At 42.1% G+C, this 20,829-nt stretch overlaps 2 protein-coding genes across 5 annotated transcripts in view; both read right to left on the reverse strand.

Moving 5' to 3' along the window:
- Positions 1-450: 450 nt before the first annotated feature.
- Positions 451-12,496, reverse strand: atp1b2b (ATPase Na+/K+ transporting subunit beta 2b). 2 transcript variants are annotated; one of them, XM_088088456.1, is made up of 8 exons: positions 12,065-12,496; positions 7,027-7,155; positions 6,827-6,934; positions 6,413-6,618; positions 6,028-6,087; positions 5,755-5,781; positions 5,412-5,507; positions 451-4,111 (listed from the first exon to the last, which is right to left on the reverse strand). In XM_088088456.1, the coding sequence occupies exons 1-8, from the start codon at positions 12,153-12,155 to the stop codon at positions 3,944-3,946; spliced, it is 885 nt and encodes a 294-aa protein (XP_087944582.1). In that variant the 5' UTR covers positions 12,156-12,496; the 3' UTR covers positions 451-3,943. The 2 variants fall into 2 exon arrangements, with proteins under 2 accessions (XP_087944582.1, XP_042355788.1); XM_042499854.2 differs by lacking the exon at positions 5,755-5,781 and having other exon boundaries at positions 12,065-12,494.
- Positions 12,497-13,416: 920 nt separating this feature from the next.
- nyap1 (neuronal tyrosine phosphorylated phosphoinositide-3-kinase adaptor 1) overlaps positions 13,417-20,829 on the reverse strand; it is a 44,174-nt gene continuing 36,761 nt past the window's right edge. For all 3 annotated transcript variants that reach the window (XM_088087996.1, XM_042500011.2, XM_088087997.1), the window contains 4 exons: positions 18,282-20,102; positions 17,933-18,175; positions 16,721-16,827; positions 13,417-16,126 (listed from right to left, as the gene is read on the reverse strand). In XM_088087996.1, the coding sequence (XP_087944122.1) occupies positions 15,695-16,126; positions 16,721-16,827; positions 17,933-18,175; positions 18,282-20,102 (2,603 nt within the window). In that variant the 3' untranslated portion in view covers positions 13,417-15,694. The remainder of the gene's footprint in view (positions 16,127-16,720; positions 16,828-17,932; positions 18,176-18,281; positions 20,103-20,829) is intronic.

Consider the following 20,829-nt stretch of genomic DNA (forward strand, 5'->3'; position numbering starts at 1 on the left):
GGGGTGGGGGGGTTATTTAATTATGTATGTATGTATGTATGTATGTATTTATTATTATTATTATTATTATTATTATTATTATTATTATTATTATTTATGAACAAACTCTACTTTGATGCTTTTTATGCATTCGGGCATTCTATTTACCCTCAAAACCATTGTTTTTAAATTTGTCAAATTAATAGTGATTTGAATTCTTTGCAACTGCTATTATTAAATTTAGAGAATGTCAAGGTACTTCTAAATAAATATTTAAATAATTTTTAATCTGCATATTATTTAAAGGTTTTTTTTCAGTTGACATTAAATTACAAAAATTATAAAAAGTTGCTCATATTGCATTTGCAGTATCTGTCAAAGTTATTGCAATGCAATGTGAACTTTTTACATAATGTGCAGCCCTAAATCTTCGTGTCAGAGACAGAGTCAAAAATGAGGTGTGAGTCTGAGTTCCCTTAAATGACATTTATTTATTTCTCTATCTTGGTTTGCAGTAAACATGAGCAAAAATATACATACAGTAAGAGCAAAAAATAAAGATCCAGAGTAGAATTATCATCCTTTTGGGGGTGAGAGCATCTCAACAAATGCTATGGATTTCTCTCTTGAACTATCCTTGCACCACAGTCTTAGGCAATAATACGATTTAAGACGAAAGGGGGATAGGTGGGAGTTATGAGGTTTGCTGAAATTATTTGAAACATGATTATTAGACTCTCTGTGACATTTGTGTTGGACCGTGTTGAACTTGAAAGTTCTCTGACAGCTCTCTCTGATGTGTTCACTACCAACAAACATCTAATGACTGTTAATTCTGACACAATAGACCCCAGTGTTCAGAGAACTTTCATCAATTAAAGGAATTAGAAAGGATTCATGAGAAAATATGTTTCTACATTTAAAAAAAACCCCAACCTTTTCCAACCAACATTTTGCCATTCTTAGAATTAAATGCTGAAAACCTACCAGGTAGCTCCCATGACACAATACAATCCAAGCCCATACATTCTCTCCTTTTTACAACAAAATAGCAGTAAAAATACTCTTTTTATGAATAAAACAACACTTTTTATAATACTCCATCGTGATAATGCACACTGGCAAAACTGCCTGACTGCAATATCTAAACGTTCTCTCCTATTTCTTCCTGATGACACACTGATTTTGTGACAGGCTTTCAAATCATTACATCATACAGCCACATAAGAAATAAATATATTGCTTTTTTTTTGAGGACATCTCCAAATTATCACAGAAAACATGGAGATAACAGGAAATAACATTCTGTGACACTGGGGAACAACACTGTCTGTCCACCAGGAGGCACTGTTATGTTGTAGTGAAACACCTTTTGTGCGTATGATTTCCATTATTATATAAGAGTAGGCCTTTTAATAACACAGGGTGTTTAACCCTCCACCTGGATCCTACATTATCTCTGCCGAGGATGTGTCAATGCAGTAAATTAACTTTAGACTGTCATGGAGATCTTTGGTTGAAGAACTAATCTTCACATGCACATGAGCAAAACAAGGATGTCCAATTAGGTGATGGAGCAGAATGTTTTATTTGCCTTGTTGTGGTCGATTTGAGAATGATTGGGGTAAAATAGGACTGAAAAATGAGCTTTGTTTTATACGTTTTGAAGACAGTGATTCACAGAGGAGGAGTGACAAAGTAGGGTAAAGAAGTTGAGCATGCCTGCTCTGGATTATCTGACCAGATTAAGAGATTACAGCGAAATTAAGTAAGTGTTGCAGGAATGCCAGAGGAGAAATACATGTGAACTTCTCAGTGGACGGTCATAAAAAGAAAGAAAGAAAAAAAAAAGCCTCAGATAACTGGTGGAGCACATCCTTCATTATGAATTACCTTTCGGATATAGATCAGAAACTCAAGATTCTCAAATCAGATAAATGAGGTCGATATTTGTGAGAGAAACACACGGCTCAGAGAGAAATTAAACAGTGGAGTCGAGCCAGACCTTAATGTGAGCGAACAGATGCTTGTGTTTTGCTGTGATGACATGGCAGCATCACAGTGGTACAATTTTGCAGCCGTGCCAGAGTAATACGCCTGAGATTTAAAAAAAAAAAAAAAGAAAAATACAACTGTGACTCCACAGATTTCTCAACATTTACAGGTGTTCCTCACAACGCTGTGTGCCTTTACTGCACAGTGAATGCACGTTAAGTAAACAGCACCATACTCAGGCCTAATCTAGGATTTTTCAACAGGTTGGTTATTCAAACTCTAGTTATCGTGATGCCTTCTGATTGATTCATACAACAGTGGAACACTACGAGAAAACAACAAATTCAATGACATTTTTTTTCTATTTGGTCAAGGTCGCAATCTCCAGTTTTGTTCATCTTCCTACAGGACTCTAAAACAAAACTACCCACTCACATATTCTAGTCACCATTATGTAAACTATACATTTTGATTATCCTGGGTTAACATCTGAGAGGATGATAATGGGTGTAGATTAAAGAAAGGGAACAAACACAAACTTTCTACATCCTCCAAAAACTCCTCCAAAAACTGTACAGAAATATATTCAAAGCACACCTCCAGTGCAAATCAATACAAAATATAATATGACAATGGCATCTATTTCTGATACATATGAAATAGATGCAATGCACGCAAAAAAAAAGAAAAACCTCTAAATAAAATGATTAAAAATTGAGACACAAGAAAATGGCTCTTGGTTCAGCTTTAGGAATACAATTATAGACACAATGACAGGGAACGTAACGCCATCGTGCAGCAGGAGGATCATTGTTGAGGTATTCATTTGATATTCAGATGGTTGGTTGGGAGCTGAATGGGAGTTTTGGTGTCGGTCAAACTCGGGAAATGTAAGTCATCTGAAACATGACTGATGTCTCCTTTCATAATTTATTTGACACCAGTGGCGTCGATTTGAACATTCCCAGCACGTGTGTTTCACCGGCTGCTCTCAGGTCCAACAACCAGCGTGAATATCAAATGATCCAAAATAATTATCATTTAATGGAAGTCTCCTCATCCGACAAATGGAATCAGGCATTCATAATGTATGCCACTTAATGAATATTGCACATTGCATGCAATTTCCCGACCTACAGTATGAAATGGGATCTGACAATGGATCACACGTGAAAACACACACACACACACACACACACACACACACATGCACAAACACACACACTCTTAAAGGTTTCAACCTCTGCTGTAACTCCTGTTTTTTTATAGATGTATGTGAAATGCACACTTGCTGTGTGTAGTAGATTACAGTGTGGCCCCTCCTGGTGGTCAGTGGTTTAACGAAACCTTATTTCACACTTAGCAGAGAGGTGGGACACGAGGGGCCTCCTGCCGTCATAGCACACGAAAGACGATACACACATGCAAAATGGCTTCATCTCTGCATCCATCCATCAAGATATACACGAGTCTGTTGGATTATTCTTTTAAGTGCAACAAAATAGACGTACTGATATAAGGTTATGATACCGTATAAATACTGTAGATATACACATTTTGTATTGTAATTTGTGTATATTCATATATAGAGGGAGACTCTGTAAGGAGGCGGCAGGAGGGGAGCAGCAGTAAAGTGTTAATGTTGCTGATCCTTGCAAACTCTGAAAACACATGTTCACGTCCTTTACATCCCCTAGTTTTGTCATGCAGTATAAATAGACGTCACCTCAAACTAATTTACAGAAAAGAATTTTGTCCCAAAGCTCACAGACAGAAATAATGACAGGATTGCCACCCTTTTTGTTCTTGCGCCATCTCATCGCACAACTGGACAAATATTGTCCCCCAAAATCTGGAGGGGTTGTAAACAAATCCTATGAAGGGTGTGAATACTGAAATTTGTTTCTGTGTATGTGCAATGTTGCAGAGAATGAAGAAAGTAGTTTTCAGGAGAGGAATAATGGTCAACCTAGTTAACAGTGTTGATCCTCAGCTTGAAAGACACTCTTCCGGCAAACTTGTCTCTTTCATTTCCGAGGGGAATGTTGTTGGCGTTGATCTTGCACTCGATGTTGACATCTTGATTGGCAGTAATGTTAAGGAACTTGACGGCGACCAAAGGCTGGGAGTAGTTCACCTGCGAAAACACATCCAAGGATGTTTTCACACACAGGAAGGGATGTATTCTGTCTGGCACATCTTTAATAAACTGGAGATACATAATAGCTGCTTGATTATTAGCATACATGTTTACCAAATTAAAGCTACTGTTGGTAACTTTTGTGAAATTAACTGTCACATTTGCTAAAAATGTCACTGTATTCTGAGAGAAGTACATTAGACAGATAATCTGTGAAAGAGTCCCTTCTCCTCTTCGAACTGCTTCTAATGGCATTCACTAAAATTGATCACACCATCCCAAAAACAACCAATCAGAGACAGGGACTCTGTAATGCAGCTGTCAACCATGTCAGTCACTGACTGTCCAACTGTCAAACTAGGCAGCATTGATCAATTATAATTTAAAAAATTCTCTTACTGTATTGCCTTTTTGCCACCTCAAATGTTTTCAGAAACATATTTTAGTATGCTGTTTAGTTGTAAAATGAGAAAGTTTATCAGTGGTGGGTGGTGCTAGGTACCTGAGCCGACTGTTTCCAACATGGTGGCTAGGACACAACATTTCTTGTTTTACAACCAAACGGTACACTAAAATATGTCTCTGAAAGCTGTAAAACTGTAAAATGTGAATGTTTGTGACCCGGCAACCATGTTGGAGACAGTCGCCCAAAGTACCAAACACCAACCACAAACCACAAACTATCTCATTTTACAAATGAACAGTGCACTATGGCCATGTTGGAGACAGCTGACCAAAGTACTGAGTACTGCTCACCAGCCAGGTCACAAGCTTTATCATTTTACAGCTTAACTGTACACTAAAATGTATTTCTAAAATCTAGCTGCAAAATGATAAAGTTTGTGATCCAGACGCCATGTTGGAGATAGTCACCAAAAGTACCAAACATCGCCCACCACTGACCAAATTTTTCATTCTACAGCTAAACAGTGCACCAAAATAAGTTTCTGAAAACATTTGAGGTGAAAAATAATCAGTGCAGTCACAGAATCTTAATTTCTATATGATCAGCACTGCCTAGCATGACAGTTTGATCACAGTTCATGGAGCAATTGACATGTTTGACTCCTTGGCACTGATCGGTTGTTTTCCTTCTTTTGTGGTAGGCTATTAGAAGCGCCACAAGGCAATGGAGTACGCAACGGATCTGTTATTTTTAATTTTTTTTAAAGAGCATCTGTCTCATTTAGTGCTATGTGAATATAGTGACGGTTACCAAAAAGTTAACAACTGTAGCGTTAAGTCATTGATAATACTAATTTGATTAATACTGTTGCAATTTAAGACACCATTTTACCTGAGCTTTCTTGCCATAGTAAGGGTAGTACATAAGGTTGAAAGTGCCATTGGGAGGGAAGTACATCAATTCTCCAATTTTGTCAGAGTCTTCTTTCTGAAAGGGTGAAACAACTTCATCAGTTACAGCATGACAGATCACTTCATATATGTAAGAGAAGAGGAGGTGAGCCTTGTTAATCTCCTCCTCTTCTCTAAATCCAATTTCCCAACATGTCCACTTTCTACGTCTTCGGTCTATTTAATACAAAACCCATACTACTGATATATCTACAATCTACCCTGCCACTATGTATTTAAACATTATCTAAAGACTAGAAACACATTTTCTGTCCTGTTCTTACCCATTGATCTTTGCCAACTTTGTATCTCTGAGAGGGAGCAATTTAATGGAACCAGATGTAAAAAAAAAAAAAAAAAGAATAGAAGGAACATACACAGGTGGTGTAAGTGGCATGCAAAGGATAGTTGAAAGGATACAAAAAGACATAAAAGGGAATGGAGATGAGCGATAGGTGGCATATTGCACATGAGAGTGAGGCACTATAGTCATGAATGGGCTGAAATCCAAATTGTTATGTTACGCCTTTCAGTGTGGAAGACAAAAAAGGGATTACCTTTGCACCACAGGTGACATACGGAGCCTGTCCGTCCTTTCCTGGCAGCATCCCAATCACCTGGTAAGACACAAAGACAGCACAACTCCAGTGAAATTGCCATTTCACTTTCATTTCATTTCACTTTCACAGACAAATGGAACATCAATTGACATAAAATACCAGAAATGAAAGATAAAATAAAAAAATTAAAATAAAAAATAATAATGTCAACATCAAGATTACAGTTATTAGTTATTGCATACTAATAACTATAATCTTGATGTTGGCATTATTATTTTTCCTGGGATACTCTTTCTTTATTCCAAACCATTTTCATTATTTCAGTCACTCCATAGTCTCCTAGCAACACCATCCCTTTCCCTTCCCTCTTTCTTTTTCATACCCGATTCATCTTGATGATGATGCATGGCTTGCCGTCCTGGTATCCATAGTAACGGTCATTGATTCCAGAGCAGTCCTCCAGAATGGTGCGGTTGAACTGACAGGAGCGCTTGGGGTTGTTCTTGACATCGCCACTATCCTCCTGTACAAAGTACTTGTCCGGGGTGCACTCGTCATTTTTCTGGGCCTGGACGGAATTGTTGTAGGCTGCATGAGGAGATAGAGGGGGTGGGGTTTATTTGGTTTGTAAGGGCTTATGACTCAACTAAAACCCTGGTGCAAGGCAATCTCCTGCCCGCTGACTGTAAAGGAATTATCTCTTATTAGGTAAAAACAATTCATTCTAGATTGTTGGATAATCCCACAGCAGTAAGCTTTTTCAGTCACTGTACGAGAGGCGGGCAGCCAGACTTACGTGCCAGGAACCTGTCCAGGGCCTGAGCGTACATGTCCCAGCTCTCAGTGTTCTGGATCTTATAGACAATCTCGTAGGTCTCATCTGCTTTGGGTCTAATCACCATGCCTGTGAGTGACAGAGAGACAGCGGCGGGGTCACGACTCTGCGCCACAGACTGTGACCTGTGCTCACGCAGTTTGTATCATTAGATACTGCACCTGGTGTGGAGAGCCTGTCCTGCCAGGTGGGTTTGTGGTCGTCCAAAGTCTGCAGCATTACATACATAGTGAGTGCAAACAAGCCGGCCAGGAAGATGTAGAAAATTACATAGAAGAGAAGAATAAGACCTGCAGACAAAGAGAGAAGAGAGATGAATTAACTGTATGTAATACCAGTGAGAAATGCAGCACTGTCTTAGAAGCAATAGATAAAAATGTTCACTTTGATCAAAGTTATTTTGCAGATTTGACATTTAAAACATGTATCTTACACAAGCGGAAATAAGTAGGCCTACTTAGAAATGCTGAATCTAAAGATATAGCAATCATTTCAGATAAAATAAATCAAGCAAATATTCATTATTTCATTCAACACTACAGAAATACTAATGAAAACATATTAGAAGTATATATGTCTCACAAATCTTGTGTTCGTATTCTAAAGGAATATCTAACTAATCCTATTAAGCAAGCTGGTAGCTAGATAGCTAAACCGCCAACTGTCCCTGCTAAATTCAAGAAGTCGTGGTTGTTCCTCCCCAAATTATTAGCCAATTGTATGATTTTATAAATGATTGCTTTACTCCTAATATCACTATAAATATATATATATATTCATATCTGTAGCCGAGAGACAAAGACTTCACTGCAATCAAATATTATTCAGTTCAGTCCATTTTTAAATGTGTAAATAGACCTTTGTAGTAACTGCAATACATACATACATACAATACAAGAACATTGTAATGTACTGTAACACTAATAACTCGAGAATGCATTTATACTAAGTATTACACAAACAAGCAATGCTAATGTGTGCAATTTTCAAAACAGTTACTGTAAATGACAACATTTATGGCATGCATCATCTGCACTGCATCCATAATGCTGAGGAAATTAAAATAACTAACTGTAAAGATGTTTTATGGTAGCTTTTTTTGGACATTTAGTGTTATTTATGAAATTACAGTGAAATTACAGCAAAGGCTAACAGTACATGTTGCAATTTCCACAGTTTTTGGCAAAGAAGCACTGAAAAACAACTCCCCTCGCCTCATAATTAAATTTGATCAATGTGAATACTGCAAAGGACACCAAGTCTACACATGATGTCACATTTCCTTTCTTTTATGGGTTGCAAGTCTGAAAGAGGCATGAACTACATACAGACAGAAAGTTAATTGTATTATTATGCAATGCCAGTCTGACATTCTTTTGCAATGACTGCTGGACTTCACAACAAACTTGTTGTGATACCGGCTATACATTACAGTACAATAAGCGCTTTTCTATTTATGCATGAAGAAAACTTTGTGTAAGTGCAGTCAATTTAATAATTACTGTAATGCACAATTTTAAGTATGAATAATATCTATATCTGAGTAGATAATGGAATCAGTTTATTTTAATTAAATGCTGCTGCCGTGCTGTGTCTGTGTGGTCACTTTCGGACCAAACATGTTCACAGGAGGCCGGTTAATCCTCATTAAACGCGAGGAGCTTTATTCCATCTGCCTCTCTCTTTCTCACTCATACAGAACGACTGTCCTTTAGATAGTTTAAACATTATTATTTGCAAAACATGGTCTGTCATGAGGTTAATTCAATCAACTCACTGGTCAAAACATAAACGGTTTATGGTTGCTTGCCTCACATTCTTGCATCTACTAAACCAAGATTGAAAGACTTGTCTCTGATCAATTTCATTATAGTGTTTCCCTGTTGACAGAGGAGGAGGAATGATGACAGAGGGAGATACAGGAGGAGGGAGAACAAGGACCCCCTGGAGACCGGGCCACAGGGTCAGGAGATTACAGGCCATCATAGACTAGGTCTACTTCATTAACAATGTAAGAAGAGCATAGTGATAATGTTACATCAGACAGAAAGGGCTGCAAATGTTGTTTTTCTTGTCAATTAATTTTTCTTTCTGACTGTCAGAGAGTAGTGACATCACAATTTCCTAGATCTCTGAGTGCAATCTTCTGTTTGCTTGTTCTGTCCGATAAAAAACTAATTATATTAAATTTGCATGACATTTGAGGAGCTGGAGCGCAATATGTGGCTGCATATTATTTTTCCGATGATTAAATGACTTGTTTCAGCATTGTCTAAGACACTGAAATAAAATAAAAAATCTGTGATATTGTACCACTCTGCTATATTCCATTCAATGCATAGATGTTGGATGTGAAAAGATCCAGTGATATAATGCTTCCTACTTGGAAAAACGATCAAATACTTTTGAAGCAGCTGTTTGCTCCCACCTCGGGCATTCCTGTCTACATAGAGAGCAAGAAAACATAAATAGCATTTTCTATGACACATCCCTCATATTAAGCATCAACACCTGAGGCCCGTGTTGTGTAGCAACTGAGTGCCCTGACCCTTGTGCCTCTGCTGGATGGCCCCCAGTGTGGAGCTCACTCGCTCTGTCAGCAGGCGCTGCATCTGCCTCCCCACACAGCCAGGCTTACAAGAATCCGTAACAAAATGTCAAGGGGAAGCTGCTCCTCGGGGGGGGGGGGGACAATTATAGAGGGGTGTCTTGATGATTTAGAGCTTGTGTGCATGTTTTGTTTTTTTTCCGCCAAATTGTTTCTAGAATTATCGGAATCCAAGGTGAAGAGAATGAATGGCTAAGAAGCTCTGAGCATCCCGTCTGTCGCATGGAAAAGACCCAAGCTGAGTCATTAAATATATACAGAGTCAGTAGTCCTCCAGGCCCCGGACCAAGCCAGAGGCACTAGAGCGAGAGAGAGAGAGAGAGAGAGAGAGAGAGAGAGAGAGAGAGAGAGAGAGAGAGAGAGAGAGAAGATGTGACAAAACAAAGTGTTTAAGTGTTTTTCTCTGTCATCCAGAGGGGAGATGACACCACCCAGGGGAGACTGGATGTGCACACGTGCATATGAGGGTCAGGCGTGCAGGCAGGGTGGCTTTCCCCCTGGCAAACAGGGTGTTAGGTTCACAGTCTGCCCTCTCAGTCCACGCTGATGATAGACAGTGAAGCATCTCTCTTTCACCCTGGGTTTTGTTTGCAGACGGCAGTTGAAAGCAGGGAACAAAAGGCCTGGGTGGGATGGTTCAGCATCCTGTTCTTTCTTCAATAATAATGACAGGAGAAGTCTCTTTTCTTTCAGAATTAATTAGGAGGACACGCTGCTCAATCGCTTTGTAAACTGGTGATCAAACAGATCTCTGAACTCAAAATTAAATGCTCCGGAGAGAGAATAAATAGCTATGTGCTGTGGTTGGTTTTAATGGTAAACCATTTATTATCTTGTGTATGCTGTGCAATCTTGCACTAAGATCAGCATCGTGGTTTTGTTTCATGTAAGACTCTTCCTAAACAGTCTTTTGTTGTTTTTGGAAGTAGGAGGTGCAGAACACTTAATGAGTCCTCTTTTAAATGGAGGTAGTTGTTGGACCATGTTCGCCTGGTGTCAGCTGGTGGCAATGTAACATCAAAATTGCAGGACTGTTCTTCTTCATCAAGGCTATTTCCATATCATTACAGCTCTTTACACAAAGCAGAACACACGAGCAAGTGTTCTGCGTTTCATCCTCAAAGAAGCCTTTGATGTGACGCACTGCACGTACATTATGCTGCATAATTATAACAACAAATTTGCCTTTTAAAAAGACTGGCAACCTGACTAGTGTGTTTTCTTGTCTTTTTTTTCCCCTCAGCGCATGTTGAGAGAGAGAAAATGGATGGATGGCAGTCAAACAAGTGGAGGTACAGTATGTACAGTGTGAGCATCATTAGGGAGAATGATGAAAGGTGAAATGCCAAGTTTAGCAGGCCTACATGAAGTGGCTAACGACAGAAATAGCCTAATTAACAAGCCTTAGAAAGCACAGCTTAAAAAGGCCACCAGACCTTAAAGCACCTGGGACGCACTGAGCTGGATTAAGTCGTACACTGCGGGAGGATTCCAGCAAAGGACGCTAGAGTCAATGATTCCCAACTCTGCACTGATATAACAATGTCCATTCACGAGGACATTATCACCACTGCAAGTCAAATGACTCCCAGCATTATTCCAAATATTAAAACTTCACTGCAATCATGTCCTAGGTGCAAAGATCAAATCTCAATTCCTGAAAGTGGTTTACTTTGCTAGATCCTACCCTCCTGAATTGATACCTTCCCCATCAGCCAATGAAGTCATTAGATTAGGATTAAATCCCTCACTGATTTACACTCACTGGGAGGGGCCGGGTTGGAGGTGATACAAATAGCATTTGGCCCTCGGCTTTACCCAGATTAAAACGCTCCAATGTCATTAGAACAGAGCCATATGCGCCCTATCATTTCATGAATCTTTGAAACAGTTGCAGGCTGGTTTTGTGTGGCAGGGGGAGGGAGAGTATGTGGCCATGCTCCTGTGTTTTACAGGCTGGAATTGCATCCTCAAAAATCTCAGGGGTGGGGGGAGAAAAGCCTGAAAATGAATGACATCATGTTGAATACTCATTAGACAAACCTGCAGGCAAACCTCTTTCTCAACTTCAGCAAACACATCACCCTGGAAAAAAAAAAGTATCCTCTGCAGCAGAATTCATGATGAAGCTAGCTAGGACAGGAGCTGATGATGTGCACTTTGCTGCAACAGAGTGGAACCTGTCTCAGCAGTGCTGCAGTAATCTGGTTAATTCAAATGTAAAATAAGAGCATATGCCTCCACCCTTATGCTGAGCGCATTGCGCAGTGAAACCAGTGCCATAAATTAATAAATAAAGAAAGAAACTAGGCAGAAGGATTTTTTTTTCTCCCCCCTCCACCGGCTTCCACAGGAGCGGTGCCGCATTCAGGTTTAAGCACCACACTGTAGTGGACAGCGACAGCCATCTCATTACCTGAAAGCAATATAACCAATTTGCATCAGACATTATACTCGTTCACCTCTGAAGGAATCTCCTCTTTACGCACCATGTTTTAAGCTTTTGGAGAGGCTTTAGAGACTATGACAGAGACCTGTTACAGAGCCGAGGGACAGTGTTTGCTGCATTGCTGTAGCTGGACAGTACTTACCCCAGCTGCTCGCCGTCCTGCCCAGAAACTCCCTCGTCCTCGGGTTCCATATAAATTCCTTCCAGCCGTTTTTTTCTCCATCCTTTGCCATTTTGTCATAAAAGTTAAGACCCTAGAGCTCTAATAAACGCGCACTAACGCGAAACAGAAACAATTAGCCAGACGGCAGAGATGGAGAGGAGAGAGGGAGGGAGAGAGAGTTACTGTACCACCGCGGCTAAGCGAGATGATAGGCAATCAACCAAGACGCACGAATGAATGAACGCGAAAGAAGTCAATCTGATAACACAAAGATGGATAGTTATAGTCAGAGGTAGCAATCCTACACTCCAGCGCAGACCTAGTAGCCTATGTGCCCTCCCCCCCAGCTCTTGTCTGCATGCCGCAGAGTTTTGATGAGTGGTGCAGAAATCTAGTGATACTGCGGTAAAGCACTCACTCCGCCTCTCTCTACAAGCACCCCCACTATCTCCATCCCTCCCCCCGCCCATCCCCTCATCTGCCTCCATCCCCAGCAGAGCTGCTCCCGCCTCCTTCCTCCCAGCCTGACCAATCATCTGCACCGCATCCCCCCTTCCCTCATGCGCCCGACGCGTGAGCGACAAGGCTCGGAGCGAATCGCGCGGTGGCTGAGGGCACGCTTTTATTGGCTCCCAGGGCCCTATCGTCACGTCCCCAAAGAAAAAAACAAAATGATATTCCTCTGATATTCCTAAAGGAGTCATAAATGATAAACTGGAGTCCCTATTGTTGAGATTAATCCTAAAAACAGCATCATATCTTAATCATAAAGGGACCTTATTCAATATATCATATTTCTTGTTAGGTTTGGCATGGATCTGGTGTCATAGGGGCCTGCAATAGGGTTTGGTTCTTTTTCGCAGTCACACAAAAAGAGATCCTTTGGATAATAATGTTCATTGTTTTTTTTCTTTTTAAAAAATAGAATCTTGCATCTGAACACGTTGGATTACAATGTGATTTTTCTAAAACTCATATTTGGAGAATTGTGAGCATATTTCAGCACTGGATGTATAATGATAGCTGCATGTGACACACTATAGACACCATTCAAGTGAATTGCTTGCCACAATGATAGCCCAACAAATCCTGCAGCAGTGACTGTTTAAAATTCAAATTATGTAAAGGCCTGATGGATTAATTCTGATTCATTTGTGTGTGCTGTATTGACTGTAATGCATGGACTCACAGCAGCAGCATCAGCAGCAGCAGTGCAGGTGGCGCCCTCACGTGGACTTCAAAGGTGCTGCAACATCTGCTGCAGAAGTGCAGTGGGAACACAATGTCCACTTCCCCTCCATCTCCACTGTAAAACCACACAAGGCATGAAAACATGCGCAGATCCTGTTTGTTGTGTAAAGTTCATTATATAAAATTTATTTTTAATGACAATATCAATGCAAATATAGCACTACAGTGATTTCCAAGGTACACCGTATCTTACCATATCAATATAGTATGGCACTCATATAATGGCCACTGTTTTAGAAGACACACAAAAACCAACAGCTTCTGTAAACTATTTTTTTGGAAATGATACCTAGGGTTCCATATCAGTCTGTGAAAAGGAATCAAGGTGATTGACTTCTGGAATTAAAGTGGGCACAATAGTTAGTATCATTGGGGACATTTTTCAGTGTAAGGAATCTCTGCATGCATTGCACTTGCCCATTTCCTTCAACCTGACGTGTGTTTGCTTGAAAATGGACTCGGTAAGCTTGAAACAACCTGGACCCTCAAACACAAGCAGGTGGGAACTAAAAAACCGAAAAAGAAAGGCCAAGCAGTGACTCTCAAACATTTAGATTAGGTCTTCTTTTCACTGGGTGTACTGTACTGTACAGCTTGGTGCTAACTATCATAAAAACGACAACAACCAAGAGACATTCAAGTGCCTTAATACTATTACAGAAGGGCTTACTCTTCAAGGTACAAACTTCATTTCACGTGGCTTTCAGAAAGAAAACAAATATGTAACAATAACCACTATATTAATAATGTTTCTCATGGTCACACCATGTAGTTGAATGAACAACACCAGTAGTTCAAGATAGCAGCAAAGTATTCAAAAATGTCAAGACGACGAGCTGTTTGAAATCTGTACACAAATAAAAATGAACGTAGAAAAAAAAGGGTATAAATTAAACACAGCTTAAAGGGAGTCTTGCATAAATTTAAATAAACAACTGTTGGACTGTGCCTTTCTTTAGAGGGCTTACTGTTTATTAGTAGAACTATAAGTAATGCATGGACTGGCTGCAGCAGATAAAGTACTTAATTCTTTTAGAAAAAACAAGTGAACAAAGTTATGTTTATACAGTATATGCTACATAATATGTATTGATTACAAGTATGAAAATGGAAATAATTGCTACATTTTCAATACAGTTGTACATATCTATTTACAATACATTAGGGCTTAATTTCTCCTAAGCGTATACCATGTTTTGTGCAGATTGTTCCAGCATTCTGTTTGAGGTGATCAATACTCACAGTCTTATCAGTTGCACCATATTGTACAGTCTGTGTTGATGGGTGTCAGTGCTTGTTTTTCTGTGTGGTGGAACAATCACTAATGTGCATCTGTGGATAAGCATGAGCGATGAAGTTTTTGTACCATTGATCTGTACCTATATTTGGCTGGACTGCACAGTTTGTGCCATCTGTCGCACCGCCTTTCTCGAACTGTACCCCCAAAGCGATATATTCATCTTTTTTTTACACAACCACACATTATCATAGTGAAGATCTGCTGTATGTAAAAGTTGGACATGATCATCTCTACACATATTCTTTTACAATACTGTATGTCTATCGTGACATGCAGAGAATGACACAGTAAATATGACTTGTTCAAGTCTTAGATATGTATTTTAGGCTAGTTGACACAAGTTTTTCATTATGTTGCTCCACCGTCGGAAGCATATTGCTATAAAATTGCAGAAACGTTGAGAAAGTAAATAGATTTACATTACAAATATGCAAACAGATACAGTAGGTAGCTTTTACTCCTCGGTGATGATTATTTGCATCCACAATGACAATCTATTGATACCAACATATGCATTCACGATTTTCAAGAAACACTTCAATAACTTATCAATGAGTCTCGCCTTTCCTCATCCACAGAGTAGTTTCTATGCGCGTTGGAGAAAATATATGATTCCTTTATGTCTCAAGTAGTCAGGAGGAAATTTGGCAACACCAATCTAAGAAAACATCCCAAACGTTATTAAGTTGGGGTCTTCGCTTTGTGGCAATAATACTGGCGTTTAGTGGCAAAAAATCATTGGCAATTAGAACATATCAAGGACATAGTACAGAGCAAGTACAAATCACCCGGGTAAGAGATTAATTTAGTCTGATTGTAATAATTCCTTTCTTCACCTCTTTTTTTTTTTTATGTTGTTTTCCCAAATGGGTTCAAAGTCTCCAATAACCTTCATCACTGTTCTCAGATCAGTTTATCACACAAAACTCTCTCTTGTTCCTCTCTGGTTATTATGTGTTCCAGTTACTAAACCCATCTGACTCTCCTCCTCAACCATCTTCAACTCATCTGTGTGTTTAGTCTCCTCAGTGCTGTACTCACTGGCCTGTCCTCCCACCTCAGATTGCCGTGTCCCACACGACGGCCTGCGGCCTCTGGCAGGGTGGTGTGCCAGTCTTACGGGGCTCAGGTGTCCGTCTCCAGCTAGGGAGGATGGGCATGCTGTCCTGCTTGCACAGGCTTTTGTCAGGGCGCCTGTGGGCCTTGATCTCTTTGCACAGGCAGCGTTTACGCTCGATGACTTCCAGCAGCTTGCCGTCTCTCTGGCTCTGCGTTGCGGACGGGGTGGTGCCCCCACTGACAGGAGGCTGTCCCTGTGCCAGCTGGGCGAGCTGCTGGAACTGCAACTGCAGATGGTGCTGTTGCTGAAGCTGCTGGAGCTGCTGCTTTAACTGCAGCTGCTGCTGGTGGAGCTGAAGCTGCTGCTGCTGCCGAGACACACTGGGGCTGCTGGGACTGCAGGGCACTTGAGGCTGGGCCAGACCATGCAGCTGAACACATAGGGGGAAAAAGTCAAGTGAATTTATATTCTGTTTTATGTTACTGTCATATTTCAGTTTCTAAATGCATAATGACTGCAGTGCTGTCTGCAGTGACAGCCAACCCTGGCACATGTTGACTAAAACTGCAGTTCCTGTGGACAGCCACGAGGATGCAGCGCTGCTTCATCTATCACAGGTTGAGGGAGGGTCAACCAGCCGCATGAAGACAGTCTCTGCAGCACACTCAAACTGCGTCAGCACTTGCTATGCAGCCAGAATCTGGGCAAAAATGTGCTGCTAGAAGACTGCAGCTCATCACTCCAAAACATAGCACAGCATGTTCTCCCATCCACTATTCTCTCTCATTTCCTGATTACATATCAGCCTGCGTCATGTACCTTTGCGGCTCTGATTCTTTTGAGGCAGGCCAGAGCCTTATTCTGCTCAGTGGGCAAATCTACCAGCTATAAATAGATCTGCAGGAGCACTGTCTCTAGCAGAAGGGGAAGTAATAATGAGACCAATATTAATGTTCACTCCCAAATCTACCATGAATGAAGTTAATAGAGTCTAAAGTTATATGGCTGGGTGTTATATATTAACCTGATTCAGGGCTTCTCGTGCTGGTAGGCTGCTCTGTCTCTGGACATCTCCTCCACCCACCTGTCTCACTCCAGCAGCAGAGGAGGAGCGGCCCAGCCGCCCCACTTCTGCAAAGAAACAAACATTACACTGTGCGCCTGATAATGAGAACACTGGAATGTAACTTTTCATTTTAAGACACAGACGTCTAACTGCACTCATGTGAATTGAGACCGAGCTTTTGTACACTCTGTGCTCATTATAGTTTCTAGCTACTTGACAAGTTGACAAGTATAAAGTAACCTTAAGTGAACAAAGAGCAACACGATGTCATTTATACTAGTTTGCTTACTCAGAGGTTTGTTCCTGTTTCACTCTGTCAATCAGCTGCGGATCTCTAATTATCTTGTAAACAGATTTCCATTAAATGTACTGTGACAGGGAGACAGAATTGAATTTTAGTAGAGATCCTAATCTGTCACCTCCGCCATTTGACTTTTATTTTTTTTATCCGGACTAAACTTTTTTGTAAAAATGTTTTTGTGATGATACAAAAAATAAGTGTAACACTAAAGTGAAAAAAGTGATGTAATTAAATGAAAATTATATCTGATGGCAGACAGCATTGGTGACGTCTGCACACTCTGCCAGTTTTATCCTATGATATCCCTTTTATTACTTTACTGGCAATATAACTTGCACCCTGTCTGTACATGTACTTAGCTCATATTATCTTACTAAACTCAATCCAATTATAAAGTGTTTTAAACAACCCAGGTTTGGGGCCCCATGGGGCCAGGGCTCATGAATTTATGTGCGCAGGGATGTGGGCCTGTTTATGGAACACTTCTTTTACTGGCTCTGCTTCAAGGTAAAAATCGCACTGATTCTCAAGGTAAGCAGCGTCTGTTTCTAGGGAAAGGCCTTGAATGCAGATGCAAAGAGGCACAGAGCGTCAAGGCCAACGTCAGTACAGGAGGATGCAGTGGAGGAGAGAGGAGAGGAGAGGAGAGGAGAGGAGAGGAGAGGAGAGGAGAGGAGAGGAGAGGAGAGGAGGGGAGGGGAGGAGAGATGAGGAGAGGAGAGGAGTCTCTTTTTCTAAATTTAAGATTGTCACCACCACAGAGCCAGCAGAAGAATCACCATGTAAATCCGCTGCGAGTTCCTTTCGAAATAGGATGTTGTGGTTCGAGGCTATGACTAAAAGATTATGAGCACTTAGTGTTTCCTTACCGCCATTGCGACAGGCAGGGAAAGTCTGGCAGGGAAGAGGCAGACCAACCCTGGGCAGCGCTCTGAAACCCGGGCTGCTATCCACACCAGCCAGCGACTCAGTGTGACCAAGCGCCCTGCTGGTGGCACCACTGAAGTGGACTGGGATGCCTGAGTGGCCTCCTCGGGACCCCATGCAGAGGTCGTCCTTATCCATTCTTAATAGGGCATCAGCACTGCCATTCCACGAACGCCCCTCATCCTCTGAGACACGGGAAGGAACAGGATGAATATTTCAAAAGCGTATTTAACTTAAAATTACTTCAAAAGCTTTTTTTGAACACTGTATTCAAAATGACCTCTGACTTACTCTCTGTCTCTCTGCTCCCATGGCTGAAGGACAATTTCCTCTGCATAGGCCAGTAAGATCCCTCATCTGCAGCTAAGCTGCCACTGCTGTCCCATGGCATGAAGCCAGCTTTTGAATGGAGGGATGACGACCCTCCGTTGCTCTTGAACGCCCCCTCACCTATACCAGTAAGACTCGAAGGCTGTTGTAGAGATGGTGTCTGAGAGCTTCCTCTCAGGCTCTCGTAAGCCGGCGGCCTCCGGAAGCCACCAGAGGGGTAGGTCCACAGCAGGGGACTGTCTGAGGAGGGAGGCTTGTACGCTGGCAGGCCGTGAGGTGTGTGAGAGCGAAGATGGGGGCGAGAATGTGGACGCTGGGATGAGGATAATGGCGTAGGGGTTGAGCTGGTGCTGCTTTGAGACGTGGAGGGAGTGTGATCCATCTGTAAGGAGTACGGCCCTCCATCCCTGTCCCTATCCCTGTCTCTTTCCCTGTCCCTATCCCTTTCTCTGTCTCGGTCCCTGTCTTTATCCCTATCTCTGTCCCTTTCTCTATCTCTGTCCTTGTCTTTCTCCTTGTCTCTACCCCTGTCTCTATCTCTTTCTCTATCTCTGTCCCTGTCCCTATCTTTGTCTCGGTCCCTGTCCCTATCCTTGTCCCTGTCCCTGTCCCTGTCCCTGTCCCTATCCTTATCCCTCTCTCCTTTATCGGACTTCAAAAGGAAGCTAACGGACTTGCCTTCCTTGCCTGTACTCGAGGTTTGGGTCTGAACCGTGGCCTGGCTCGAAGTCTGAGAACTACCCTTGATGGGAGCGGGGGAGTCTCCTCTGTCTGGCTTGCGATAGTGATGGTAGTGCGAGGGGCGATGGTGAGGGTGGTGGTGGTGATGGGAGAATGGGGAGGTGGATTTGGAGGAAGGAGGCAGGGGTGTGGAGTGGCTCCTTGCTCTCAGTCCAGGTGCGGGGCCTAACTGAGACTCTCTGCTGTGTTTGTCCTGCTGGGATGCACTTCCTCCCGATGAATCCTTGGAGCCTGATGAGGGAGCATTAGAGGTCGCGGAGGAGGTGCTGGCTTGAGTTGTCACGCTGGATGTTTGCGTTTTTGCCGAAGCAGACTTGTTTTGCACCCCGACCCCGCTGGAGGCGGCTGCTGGCTGAGGGAAGGCGAGCAGCGGGGGCCGGTGTTGTAGAAGATTGGGGAAAGGTGCTGGGATCTTCGTGTTGGACTCGGGTTCTGATTTACTCCCTTGCAGCAGGTAGGGAGTGGGAGCTCGCGGAGTGTGTGGACTGGCGGAGAGGACCTGGGGGACAGGGGTGGAGGATGCAGAAGAAGGCAGAGGAGACGAGTGGGAGATCGACACCGTAGCTTTGGGTTTGGAGTAGGAGGGCGAGGAAGAGGAGGGGCGTGGCAGAGAGGAGGAGCTGCTGGAGGAGGAAGGGGTGACATGGAAGTGTTTAGAGCTTTTCAGTTTCTCGTGTTTTGAAGGGAGGTGTCTCTGGGACTCTCTGTCCTCTTGCAGCGGATATTTCATCTCCTCATAGATGGCCTCGCTCTGGTCTGAGTCAGAGTCAGGCGTGGTGGCCACAGGGGTGACAGGGTGGGGTGTGGCCGTCTGGCTGTCTCTGGTAAACACTTGGCCTACCATCTCTATATAGACCGGCTCATCCTCCCCGTCTCCTGTCTGGATCTGAGAGTCTGCCGCCTGGAAAGGCATGGATGTGGCAGAGGCAGGCACACGTGGAGGAAGAGGGTCAAAGGAAAGCTGGGTGCTCGGACTTCTCTTGGGCTTTAAAGGAGGCACCTTCTTTCCTCCGATCTCTCCAGAGTCAGACTTCTTCATGGCTGTAGAGAAGGAAAATGAATGTCGAAGGGATAGTTTTATTGAAGCAGGGTTGTATGGGGTCCTTATGTTACATACAGTAATCGCCACTCGGTATGACTGTCAATTTGGCTGGCATACGACGTGGAGGCTAAGTAATGTGCTACTGTGGAGGGGTCATCAACAAAACGGATTTTAGCCACCCAATAAAGTCCCACCTAAAAAAATCAATATCAGTTTAAGTGTACACTATGTTGAGAGTATTTTCACTGTTTTACTTTAATGTCAAACAGCGATTTCCAACAGGAAAATTAAGCTGTTACATTGCTCTCTTCCAAAGCCAGATTCCTTTGAGGAAAATGATAATTTAACATCACTGAATACAGGCGCTGCTGGTCAGCTGCAGCCTCCATCAGTTAGTTACTTTGTATCATTGTGTGACTTTGGTGTCTAAAAGGGTTAGTTCAGATTTACCAAAATCACTTAGTGATATTAACTAACAAACTGATTGAGCCAGTGATACACCAGCAGCTCCAGTGTTCAGCAAGCTAAAATTACTGCTTTTGTAAATGGAGTCTGGTGGCTTTGACCAGAGCTTAGATGGGGAACTGAAGCCGTTAACAGCTTTCTCGTTGGAACGGGCTGTCTGACGGAAAAGTAAAGCTGACAATACAGATTTTCACCTGATTTTGACTTTTTTAAGTGGAACATTTTTATGGTGGCTGAAATACATTTTGACCCATGTCCACA

The sequence above is a fragment of the Plectropomus leopardus genome, chromosome 15 (genome assembly GCF_026936395.1).
Source record: "Plectropomus leopardus strain MGB_pleo_1.0 chromosome 15, ASM2693639v1, whole genome shotgun sequence".
Classification (NCBI taxonomy): domain Eukaryota; kingdom Metazoa; phylum Chordata; class Actinopteri; order Perciformes; family Serranidae; genus Plectropomus; species Plectropomus leopardus.